Source organism: Stegostoma tigrinum, chromosome 5 (assembly GCF_030684315.1).
Source record: "Stegostoma tigrinum isolate sSteTig4 chromosome 5, sSteTig4.hap1, whole genome shotgun sequence".
In the NCBI taxonomy this organism is placed as follows: domain Eukaryota; kingdom Metazoa; phylum Chordata; class Chondrichthyes; order Orectolobiformes; family Stegostomatidae; genus Stegostoma; species Stegostoma tigrinum.
The window spans coordinates 96813902-96827402 of record NC_081358.1 but is presented as its reverse complement, the minus strand read 5'-3'; the positions used below and the strand labels follow the sequence as shown (position 1 = coordinate 96827402).

The 13501-nt window shown below is 42.1% G+C and overlaps 1 protein-coding gene across 1 annotated transcript in view; it reads right to left on the bottom strand.

Annotated features, from left to right (window-relative positions):
- The window catches only part of LOC125451822 (unconventional myosin-Id-like), a 136208-nt gene that overhangs the window by 21812 nt on the left and 100895 nt on the right, over positions 1–13501 (bottom strand). Inside the window, exons 20-21 of the mRNA XM_048529446.2 lie at positions 10358–10471; positions 7689–7843 (exon numbers count right to left, since the gene is read on the bottom strand). Of these exons, the coding sequence (XP_048385403.1) occupies positions 7689–7843; positions 10358–10471 (269 nt within the window). The remainder of the gene's footprint in view (positions 1–7688; positions 7844–10357; positions 10472–13501) is intronic.

The following is a 13501-nucleotide window of genomic DNA, read 5'->3' as shown; positions in this document are numbered from 1 at the left end:
CGTGTTGGATGAGATGTAAGTGAATGTACCCTTTTTGGGTGGATATAAAGGATACAGGGAGAGGGAGTAAGGAATAAAATAATCCCACCATGTACTGTTTGTAAAGTCTTGTATACAAATTGGATGCCAAGTTACCCTATGCTCAAAAGCATTTAATTGCTTTGGGTTTGATTTATTATTGTCACAAGTACCAAAATACAGTGAAGAGTATTGCTTTGCATGGTATCCAGACAAACCAAGCCTAAGATAAGTACATCAGGGTAATAGAATAGAATGCCGAATATAGTAATACAGCTACAGGGAAGATGTAGGGAAAGATCAACTCTAACATAGGACAGATTCATTCAGAAGTCTGATAACAGCGGGGAAGAAGCTGTTCTAAATCTGTTGATATATGTTTTCAAACTTTTGTATCTTCCGCCCAATGGAAGAGCACATAACCGGTGTGGGAGAGGTCTTTGGCTATGTTGGCTGCTTTCCCGAGACAATGAGAAGTGCTTTAGAACAGGTCACGAAAGGTGCTTTTCAAATCAAAGTTCTTTCTAATATTCAATAAATATGCCTATTTGCTTGCAGACATACAGAATGTTGTCTTTTCCACACATTAATAAGGAGGTGATGTGCAGTACTTAAATATTAAATACACACTTGGAACAAATGCTGACTTGAACCTATGCCTCCTGGTTCAAAGATAGGGACACTACCACCTTGCTACAAGAGCATCCCATGACATGCAGCAGTTAACCTAGTCCAGACTATTGGAAACAGTTGTAGCGGTTCAGCAGTTCACTCGCCAACATTACACCCGGCTCGTTGCAACTATTACAGTCATCGAGTTTGTGTTTGAAGAAGCCTAACTGAACTGGAAATGCTAACTTTGCTTTCTCTCCACAGATGCTGCCAGACCTGCTGAGTTTCTCCAGTGTTTTCTATTTTTGTGTTTCAAGATTTGCAGCATCCACAGTTCATTGTTTTATGTTAAGGTCGAGTCCAATCCTGTCCTCTATTGACGTTTGTACACACATTCCTCTGGTCTCCACTAATGATCAAAAGTGGAAATTGTAATTGAATGTTTTCTCTGGAGACTAATTTTACCGTCTCAAACCTGCAGGCCTACTGCGATCAAACTCATTTCACACAGGCTGAGAATCAACACTGGCTCTCTACTGCTGAGCTTTTTTTATATAAATAGATTTTCCATTGAATCTGGCTGGTCTAAGCAATTGCACTGTGCAACCTGCATCTGAGGTCTCATGAAAATGTGATCAAACATTAATCGTTATTCTTCTGTTGTAGAGGCTAAGTCCTGACAAAGGGTTTGATTGCTCATTTCATTCCTAATTCCATTCTGGGCTTCCTCCCCCACAACACAGCCAGACTGAGGTAGGCCCCCAGTCACAGGCTCCCACAGTGCAGAGGTTGCCCAGTTACAACAATGCTACCAGCAGGTGGCAGTCCCTCTCCAGCCCTGTCTGGCCTCTAAGAAGCCAGTCAGAAGCGTGCTGACAGCTGCCTACAACAGATGGTGCCGGTCAAGTCCTTTGTGCCTGGAGCTTGTGGGGGAGGGAGGGATGGAGAGCTGTACGGTTAGGCCTCAAATCAAGCCATCTGTCACCTGTCAGAGTTCGATTCCGAGGCAGAAAAGCCATTTACGCTGCATATCCCCCAGCTGTTCAATAATGGGATTACACAGGGTCGATAATCAGATCAATTCAATGTTCCCTAACAGAGTCAGAATATTCTGATTCAGGTTCGTGTTTGTCAAATGTGGAAGAATCAAACAGTGAAACTGCACTGTCAGCTTTGAAGTCAACGCAATGACTGAAATCTTTCATTAAAACTAACAATTCATAATTGGACACAGAAAGCAGACAAATTGTGTCAAATTTTTCATCCTTTTTCACCTACCATTACCTCTCTGTATCCAGTACTTTATCCCTGTCTATATATCTCTCTCACGCACACACACCATTACTACAATGACAGAATTTGTGTAGATTTTTCAAAGAAAGTAAGATTCCTATTGAGATCTGACAGCACATTGATGGGAGTGTCCTGTTGTAGGAAGGTAAGAAATAGTATTGTCAACTTTCCTGATTATCCTGAAGTTGCTAGACAATGAAGATTAATTGCACACTCACTGAGGGAAACCCATGAGGAAAAACTGATCTGGGCACGTTTTCAGACTTAGCAACAAGCAAAAGAGTTGCAGGCATTGAAGATGAAAAGCAACATATTAACTCCACAATAAAACCAAGCAATGTGAAGACCAGACTCTGGAGTGCAGAGAATTGTGAGCACCACAGCAGTGATTATTGACTGATTATCACAACAACTGATGTGTCAGATGGTTAGAGGCTGTGAAATCTTCTGGAATTTTACTCAAATGCAACTATTTGGAACTTCAGAGTTCATGCATTAAGTGAGTGAAGAACAAACTGAGAAAGAGAAAACATAGAGAGAGCTGCTTCAGTCACAAAACCACTTAAAACAGAAGCTGACATTTCAGGCCTAGACCCTTCGTCAGAAAAAGGCGAAGAGGAAGAGGGTTTGACCCCTCCACCAAAGACATTTTTCCATCCCCAACCTTGTCTGCTTTCCGGAGAGACCACTCTCTCTGCGACTCCCTTGTCTGCTCCACACTGTCCTCCAACTCCACCACATCCGGCACTTGCCCCTGCAACCGCAGGAAATGCTACACTTGCCCCCACACCTCGTCCCTCACCCCCATCCCATCCCAAGAATACTTTCCATATCAAGCAGATGTTCATCTGCACATCTGCTACTGTGGTATACTGCATCCACTGTACCCGTTGTGGCATCCTCCACATTGGGGAAACCAAGCGGAGGCTAGGGGGCTGCTTTGCAGAACACATACGCTCGGCTCGCAGTAAACAGTTGCACCTCCCAGTTGCGAACCGTTTCAACTCCCCCTCCCATTCCTTAGACAACGTGTCCATCCTGGGCCTCTTGCAGTGCCATAATGATGCCACCCGAAGGTTGCAGGAACAGCACATCATATTCCGCTTGGGAAATCTGCAGCCCAATGGTATCAATGAGGATTTCACAAACTTCAAAATCTCCCCTCCCCCTACTGCATCCCAAAATTAGCCCAGCTCGTCCCCGCCTCCCTAACCTGTTCTTCCTCTCACCTATTCCCACCTCCCACCTCAAGCCGCACCCCCATTTCCTACCTACTAACCTCATCCCGCCCCCTTGACATGTCTGTCCTCGCTGGGCTCACCTATCCCCTCCCTACTTCCCCACCTACACTCACCTGTACTGGCTCCATCCCCGCCTCCTTAACTTGTCTGTCTCCTCTCTATCTATCTTCTCCTCTATCCATCTTCGATCCGCCTTCCCTTCTCTCCCTATTTATTTCAGAACCGTCTCCCCATCCCCCTTTTCTGATGAAGGGTCTCGGCCCAAAACATCAGCTTTTGTGCTCCTAAGATGCTGCTTGGCCTGCTGTGTTCATCCAGCTCTACACTTTGCTATCTCGGATTCTCCAACATCTGCAGTTCCCATTATCTCTAAAACAGAAGCTGTTAGCTTATCACAGATGACTCAGAACTCTTAATACTCAACAGTATTAACTCGTGAATGGAGGATGATTTAAGTAATGAGAGACCACAAGCCAGAAGTGATAAACAATCTGACAAGGCCCTAGAACATCTACATAGGAAGGATTCACCGAACTGTTGAAATATTGCCCTATTTATATTTTTCCTGACTGAGCATTTAAATGTCTGTCAAGTGAGATTAATTTGGAATGTGGATGCTTTTTGATTTCACTGAGCATAAAGTTTTAACTTTTGAAGCTCTATCTACTATTGACAATGTGACATCCTCTGCTGTAGTGAGACCAAATGCAGAGATTGTTTTGTAACGTTTCTGTGACCTGCTTTTACAAGGACATTATAAACCAACAACAGGCCTATTGGGCCCTGTCTTCTTATTGACCATGCCATCACAAGACTTAAAAGCAGATGTAGGACATTTGGCCAATCAAACCTCCTCCACCATTCAAAGAGATCCTGGCTGATCTGATTATTCTCAATTCCACTTTTCTGCATTTTGCCCCAGTATCCCTTGATTCCCTTAAAAAGCAAACTCTCAACTGCAGCCTTGACTATACTGAAAGCCCCAGCCTCAACAACCTTTGTGATAAAGAATTCCACAGATTCAGTGCTCAAAGAAAAATATCTTTCTCCTTTCTTGTCTTAAATGAGCGACTCTTCACTCTGAGGCTGTGCCCTCTAGTCCTAATGTCTTCCACAAGGAGACAAAACCCCTGCATCCAGCCTGTCAAGCTGCCCAAGAGTCTCATTTTTTTCAATAAAGTTAATTCTCATTTATCTAAACTCTAATGAGTACAGGCCAAATTTACTCAATCTCTCCAGAGAAAAAAAATCCCTGCATGCCTCTGATCAGCCCAATTCTCTGGACCGCCTCAAGTGCCAGCATATCCTCCCTTCAATAGGAGCCCAAAATCATTTACCGTATTCCAGATGTGGTCTAGCAAAACTTCTTCATTGTTTCACTCCATTCCCTTTGAAATAAAATTCAACATCCCGTTTGCCTTTCCTTCTGCCTGCTGAACTCATATCCTATCTTTTTAATGATTTATGAACATGGACCCCCAAATCATCTCTCCGGAGTTCTCCCCTCTATTTATTTGAAATCTCTCTCTACAACCCAAGTAATTTGCTCCACCAGATGCAACCTTCAGGATGCTAGCTCACACTTGTAGACAATAGAGTCTATTCCTCTAATTACACAGCCTCCTACCACTACCGTGCTCCTATTTCCCACCCCCAATCATCACGTCAATGTCACTGTACCATTGGTACGATGTTCAGTTTGCTCATTGCCCCAGTAATTCCTCATTCTTATCCACACACTTTTCAAAATCTTCATAACTGTTGGGCAGTTGCAGCAGCCAAGGTTCCTCAGATACTAGTTCCTAGGTAGTCATTCCCCCACCTTGTCTGCAGTTACACCCTCCTGTCCCTGATCACACAGACCTAATGTAAATGACCTAATCTGAGGGGAGTGGCCACCTTTTAGAGAAATGTAGCTAACATCCCAGTTAACTTTCCCTTTCTCTGATGTGGGGCATTGTCTGCACTCAGACTCCAGCTCCTCAACCCGAATCCAAAGTATTTGAATGACAGACATTTGCTTCAGATGTGTTCGCTCTGGACCGCCCTAGTGTCCAACAGCTCCCAGATGCTGCAGTAGCAACAACACTACAGTTGCACTTGAACATGTAACTTGCTGATCCTGAGATGGGAATGTTGCCAACCCATTGTGAAGACTTCCCCTTTGCGAGAGTGTGCTGATCTTTCAATGCTTCAGACAGTTTTGGAAGAGCGCATTGACAGAATAACTGCAAAAGAGTTGCTCATAGAATTCTTCACAGGCGACATCAGTAAGATCTTGAACCTGACCGAAAGATTTAAGTCTAGATCTCTGCAAAATTAAGTGAGGTCCCGTTTGACCACAAGCCACGGTAAAAAAAAACAACATATGGAGAGATAGTAAGAACTGCCAACGCTGGAGAATCTGAGGTAATGAGGTGTAGAGCTGGATGAACACAGCAGGCCGAGCAGCATCAGAGGAGCAGGAAAGCTGATGTTTCAGGCCTAGACCCTTCTTCAGAAAGTTTCTGCTGTGTTCGTCCAGCTATACACCTTGTTATATACAACACTCAAAAGCAACAGCTTTTAAAGACATTAACAAAAACACCTACAGTGTTGTGCAGCAACACCTTGATCACAGGAACCATCAAATAATGCGAAACAGTGATCTATCTGTTGCCATGGCAGTAGAAAGCAGTCTATAGCAGAGGTCCTGGTCGTCAAATTCATTCAATCGTTAATCCTACTCCACGTCTATAGGATTAATACCACTAGCAGACAACCGCAGTTTTATCAAAGGAGACTTGCAAACAGATAAACCAGCCACATATTAGATAATTAGGAGTCAATACGGTGTCACTCAAAGGTAAGCTTGTCTCTTGAGGAGGTAAGTCACAAAAGGGAACAGAACATTCTGCCTTATTTTTCCTATTCAGTATTTGCATCAAACAATCCCAGGTCAGTAATACCATAGGTTCAGCATAAAATACTTTATGCTCTCCTATCAAATGCTTCCAAGTAATTTAGGACATTAATTAAATACAAATTAAAGGTTCTGCTGTACAGCCCAATCAATGTACTCCCACTTAAACTGTCTTCCAACCTGTTCTTGGAACTGATTAATTGATCTGGATTTTGGGACCAAATTGTATCCTTTGTAATTTATCTCTGTGTCTTTACATGCTTTCTGTACCTGATAATTGCCAATCCCGATATTTACAGAAGTCTTTTAAGTGTGGCCATTTTATATTAGCAGTTTGTTTTGTTTTTAATTTGTAACACAATTCTTTATAGTGCTGTCACTATTATATCATTTGTTGCTCGTCTTCTGGAGCTGTGACTTCCCACTGTATCAATAGCTGCACTTCTCCATCCCTTGGTCCTTCATTCCACTTTGTGCTGTTAAATCCTGACATCTATTATTCGAATGCATCTTGTCATCCTACATATCCTCACCTAACCCAAAACACCTCCAGCTTCCTCATATCATCACCAGATTCCCATATCTCCCAGCTCTGCCTTCTCTATATTGGCCGAGCTGTCAAGTTATTCCAAATTTGTCAGAAGTTGGTATTCTGAGTAATAATAATTTTATCCTTAAGTCTGCTGCCTATAGCATCTGTGTGGTCATTATATTATCCAATTGGTTTGCTGATGGTCTATGTTATTGATAGCTGAGGAGTACATTCATTATTTTGTGTCAATTAACACAGAATGATGGGTAGTTTTAGGTGCCAAGCTGGTGCTGTTTTTTATTCCTGTACACAGATGATAGTATCCACTGCTAGGGGTTACCAGGACAAATGGGTGAGGGTAGAACACTGATAGCTGATGGCATGGGAAGAAATTAGGATAGGTCTGTCAAAAAAAACCCTCATCGATCATCCAAGAAGCTAAATGTACTGGAACTGGAAATCAAATGGACAAACATCTTCCTTGTTTGACCCTATGTTGTAACATAGCGATCACAAAGCTGGGGATCTCCTTCACACCCTTGGCATAGCTTTCCTTTCTGTTGTTAATATTATTGAGCCACTACACCCGTATTTACCTCATCTTCTGCTTTTGTTTCAGATCTGGAAGTGTCTTGCATTACAGGTTATGGTCCTTCATGCAATTAAACACTACTAACTTCCCTGTTATATTGACAGTATTAAGATGCACAGTGCAGTAGTGTAAGGCTCATGTATCTCCAAGGAAGTGTATCATGCCATTGTCTATCATTGTGACCTCAACATGATACAGTGTATTAGTGCCATGGCTTATATGCAAGCAGCAAGGTAGAAGTTAAATGTGCAATACTTACCCTCCAAGTCAGCAATATCTGTACATAGTTTTATCTTCAAATAAGGAAACCACATTAGTTTTTCACCAATTCTTGAGCATAGAAGAATAATCATTCATTATTTCTTTGAACGAGCAGTAGACAGCCCACTGCCAAAGTGGCTTCCACAGATATTCTGTGTATTTGTGAGAAGGTGAATTGCTGCATAGTTGGAATGTGTTTACATTGCTTTGTAACATGGTATTGAATGCATCACTCACTTGCTAAAGTGATTGGCCAAGACACCAATAACTTCTCCAATCCTATTATCGTTTCCACGCTGCATCTTGTCCAGACAAACCACCAGATCGTCATTTGCCTTGGTGTGGAAGATGATCAACTGATCCCTGCCATTAGTAACGCTGACCCCAGTGACCTGACGGAACAAATGGGGGATGTTAGATTCACCGAGCGAATGGCTTGTGGGTTTAGATTGTCCAAACTAGGAACATTTCAGTTTAACATTATCCATTTGGCCAGAACACTTTATCTGTTACAGTGGATTTCTGACTCTTACAGTTCAGCCATTGCTGCCAGTGTTGATTGTACAATTCCTCAGTCGAGTAATATGTTTGACCTGTGCGTCGCCATGTCAGTCAAACAGCTGCTTGACTACCAGCTGACACAGCACCTGTGTAACTCAGACCTGTGCCATCGAAACTAAAGGTGGAATAGGTGGCAAGCCTTTCAAGTCTGCGCCTTAACTATTCTGTACCTCAACCGCTGTTTTGCATCATAGCTTGTAACTTTTTTATTCATTCACAGATGTGGCTATCACTGTCAAGACCAGAGGCCTATTAAGAGTCATCACATTGCTGTGGGTCTGGAGTCACATGTAGGACAGATCAGGCTAAGGACCACAGTTTCTTCCCTTAAGGATATTTGTAAACCAGGTGAGTTTTAAATTAGATTCGTAATTCCAGATTTTCATTAAATTTAAATTCCACCATTGGCCGTAGCAGGATTTAAACCCTGGCCCTAGAACATCTCTGGATTAATAGTCTAGTAATAACATCACAAGGCCATCGTCTCCTTTAGACTAATAAAGATGTGTCTGTAACAGTCTAGAACTTTCTATTGATTCCATACCCACAGCCTGCTGGAAATAAAATGCCCCAGATGCCCCTTATCCTGATTGGGCTAGATCTGACCTTAAGGTCATGCTCCTTAATTCAAACATGGGAAAAAGGTTTCTTACGACCTAACCTGTCAAAACTCTTTGTTATTTCTTTTAAAGAAAGGGTCTATTTTCACACAGCATCTTTTATAATCGTGGGATATCATTGAGTGCATTACAACCAATCCAGAGGTAAAATCCTTTATGAAAAAAACATTAAATCTCAGTTAGGAACTCACCAGTTGTAGTGGAGCTCCCTTTTAAGGGAAACAAGACAAATTCGACAAGTATATCGTGTTTGCATGTTTTACCAGTTTTTCCTCCTGGGAAATGAAAGCCCTCTTGCAATTGCAGTTACTGTTGTAGTGGAAAAAAATAATGTGGGCAGTGGCACTAATCTTCAACAAGTATCTGGAGTCAGGAGGAAACCACTGCAAATCCAGGCCCCATAGAACATCTTCCCAAAATGCATTCCATCCCTTTCTTATGGAGTAACAAGAGCCCATTTAAGAACCATTGGTTAGGCTACAGTTGGCTTGGTTCAACTGAGTGAAGTATGTTTTTCTCACTTACACCTGAATATCATATTCAGGGTCCTGCAGCAGATATAGAATCTCCTGTCAAAATCGGCCAGATGGCTGCTTATTTCTTCTCAGGTTCTTCTCATAATTCCTTCTCAGGTCACAAAGGCAGACTTTGACTGAGATGTCACTCAATTCAATCTTGAAAAGATTTGCGGCTTCCAAGCTTTCCAGCCTTCTGTCCTTAAGCAGGTTCCTAATGGTTTGATTCCATCTTTAAGTGCTATGTTTAATGGTGAAGTTTGGAAGAAGCCATACCAGACTCAAAATTCTGTTTCTCTCTCCTGAGAGATTCTGTCACATCTGTTGTGCTCCTCCAGCATTTTCTGTTATATTTCAGATTTCCAACATCTGCACCATTTTAGGAGCATAGGAACTGGATCAGGTAAGTCAGCCCATCAACCCTGCTCCCCCATTTCATACAATGATGACTGATTTAATGCTTAAGTAGCTTTTACCCACTCCATCTTCTTAGTCCTATATGTCACTGATAATTAAAAATTTATCAACCTCCACTTTAACTGCTCAAATACTGAGTTTCCATAGCTCTCTGAGGTAGAGAGTTCAAAAGGCTCGCCATCTTTTGAGTGTAACAATTTCTCCTTTTCACTGTCCTAAATGGCATCCCCTTTATTTATAAATTTTGACCCCAGGTTCCTGGCTGCCCATCCAGGATAAATACCTTACTTGCATCTATGATGTCAATCCCTTTAATTTCAATGAGATCACCTCTCATTCTTCAAAACATTAGAGAATATAGCCACAGCTTTCCAAATATCTCTTCATAGACAGTCCTACCAGCTTGGGAACACGTTTGGTGAACCTTTGTTCCACTCCCCCCATGGCAATAATCTGTCTCCTGAAATAGTGAGACCAAAACTGCACACAATAATCCGGATGTGGTCTAACCGAGCTCCTACGCAATTGAAGCAAGACTTCATTACTCCTGTACTCAAACCCGCTTGCAATAAAAGCTAACATTCCATTGACCTTCCTAATAGCTTGCCATAACTGCATGTTAGCCTTCAGTGACTTATTTACAAGGACAGTCAATTCCCTTTGTACATCTACACTTTTCAATCTCTCAACATTCTCTGTTCTTTCTACATTTATTTTTATTCATCTCAATGATGAGATTGGAAGAACTGTCTCCAACTTATAGCTGTGGCTTGATGCGTGCCTGGATACTCACATGGCTAAGTGGGAGTGCCTTCATGCTCTTATAGCGTTTGGCTGGCTCCAGCTTGTACAGGTGTTGGTCAGTGATGAGAATAGCTCGATCCTCACATTTATTAAACCTATTCACCTAAGTTGAGAAAGCAAGAAAAATGAGCATTTCTGCGAAGGGATATATAAATATTCTGGAGAATGATACAAATACACAACTACACACATGAAGATATGCAAACACACACATGCTTATGTATACAAAAAGCACATGCTTATTACATCAGGGTTCAAATGCTCAAAATGTCTTTTAGCTTCAGATTCACCAGCCACTCTCACAAAGTCTGGTATCCCACCGTACAGCATTTCTTCCTTAATATCCAGTGGGTTGAAATAAATGTAGGTGTCAAATCCCAACACTGAGGTGTGGTTTATTGGAATGCATCACATAATCTATTTGAGTTAGGTGGGTGAATAAATAACAACACCAGGATATAAACTAATAAATGCATTTATTAAACATTAAAGAGGTTGAACAGGTACAACATAGGGTACAACGGGCAAGGATGGTAATGATAATAGTATAATGCAAGAAGAGGTGCTAGTAGATATGACATTCCTGAAGGTGAATAAACCATCAGGGCTGGAAGGATTGTATCCCAGGCTGTTAAAGGAAACCAGTGAGGAAATGAGGGATGCTCTGAGAATCATTAATCAATTTTTACCAGATACAAGCAAAGTATCAGGATTTATGAGGTCTGCAAACTTTACACTGTTATTTAAATTGGGTCTGAGGCATAGGCCAATGACTATAAGCTAGTCCAAAGATGTGCAGACGAGGTGGATTGGCCATGCTAAATTGCCCATAGTGTTCAGGGATGTGTAGGTTAGGTGGATTATAGGGGAACATATCTGGATGGAATGCACTGAGGTTCAGTGTGGATTTGTTGGGCTGAAGGGTCTGTTTCCATACTGTAAGGATTCTATTCCACTCTAGTCATAATGCTGTAAAGGCAAAATACTGCAGATGCTGGAATCTTGAAACAAGCACAGAATGCTGGAGAAGCTCTACCTAGACTTTGGTGATAGGTAATGCAGAGGGGAAAAACAGTAAATAAAGGAAGGATGGAAGCTGGGATTCCACATTGTCTGATAATAACCTCCCCCATCAGGTTGCCTCCCACTCCCATTGTCAGTCAGATTTCAGAGTCCCAATCCCTAAATCTCAACACTCTCCAGGCCCTGTGAGCTAGGCAGCAGGTGCAACGCCCAACCATATCGAATTGATCTGGCCCAGCTTGCCCAAAGTGCTGGAGAGCTGCCAGACTCTGAGTAGCCAGAAGAATCCTAACACAAGGTTTGAAAACGCTGACTTTTGAATCTGGAGCCTGGATCTATCTCTAAAATCTGCTTGTTCTCCTGCAAAATATGAAAAACTATATCAGGCACCAGGTAAAAACAAGTGAATTTTGTGTTGTGACCCATGGAATAGTGGGACCAGAGAAAGACAATGCACTCCTCCTGTCTCTGTTATAGCAAAAAACTGGTGGTGGGGGGGGGGGGTGTACACAGCAGAATGCCCAATGCTGACAACACTTAATTGGATTCCTCAATAAGGTGAGCATCTCTATAATTATACTTTGGGATACAGGCATCACCCAAACTGTTTTGTTGGGGAAAGGCCTGACTTTTCTATCAGACAGTTATGGATATGTCCACACTTTAGTCAATAGTAGTTGTGTGGAGTACTTTTACTGATGTGGTGCTGTTTCATAAAATGTACCATCGATGTACAATGGTGGAAAAATCACATAGTAAATAAGTTGGCATCTCTAATCCCCAAGCGGATTTTTGAGGAACCATTTGGCAGATTGATATAGAGTATGTGGAACCAGAACTGAAAACAAAACCAAGATATTGATCTATACGTAATATTATGGATGGGGTTATTTGGTTCCCAGAGGCCATCTTTTTGTGAATAATTACTTCTATCACAGCAGAAGATAAGTTAATCTAGTTCTTCACTTGATATGGATGATTGATGGAGCTCCAGTAGGATCAAGTTTCTAATTTTGTGTTCCAGAAAGTCTAGATCAGTGTTGATGCAGGAGAGGAGTCAGGTGTCAGTGCATCTATTCAAGAGGTCAGTTGAGTGTCAGTGGAAGTGAGGGTGGAAGAGCGGAGGTATTCATGGGGTGTTGGTTGGGCCGGTGAGGATTTGTTGCCCATGTGTGGTATGTTTAGTGGTTGGAAGTCTAAATTGTGCAGTATGTGAATGTGAATGATTGTGGGGATTCAGTGGTGAGTCGGTAGAGATCAATTTTATAGTGATGCAGGGGTCAGAGAAGATTTTGATATATTGAACTGTTCCTGGCTAATTGTTAAGTAATTTGGAACCCTTTCCACTCTCTGGCTGTAACCCAGTGTTGGGGACATACTGTGTGTTCCAGATGCTGGAGAGTTGCCGTTTGGAAGATTAAACTTTCTGGGCAATTAGCGTGTAGTCTGTGGGTCAAGACTTCCAAGGTCCTGACATACATTCTTAGGGTCTGTCCGGTCCACAACTATCCTGAGACTGGAAGACCTCCGGTGTCACAGGTGGACAGGGTGGTGAAGAAGATATTTAGTATGCTGGCCTTCATTTGGTCCAAGCGTTGAGTATAGGAACAAAACCAGAAGTTGGTTATAACCAGTTCTGAGGAAGGGATCACCAGACCTGAAATGTTAACTCTGACTTTTTCTTCACAGATGCTGCCAGACCTGCTGAGCTTTTCCAGCAACTTCTGTGTTTGTTCCTGATTTACAGCATCCACAGTTCTTCTCGTTTTCATTGAGTATAGGAGTTAGGACGTTATGTTACAGTTGTATAAGTAATTGGTGAGGCCATACTTGGAGTACTGTGTGCAGTTTTGGTCACCCTGTTATAGGAAAGACATAGTTAAACTGGAAAGTGTGCAAAGAAGATTTACAAAAATGTTGCCAGGATGTGTAGGCCTGAGTTATAGGAGAGGTTAGCCAGGATAAGACCTTATTCCTTGGCATGTAGGAGAATGGGTGGTGTATAAAATGAGTGGTGAACTGAAGTCTATAAAATCATTGAAAGGGTGAATGCATGTAGTCTTTTTCCCAGGAATGGGGATTTGAAAACTAGGGGTATAAGGTGAAAGGA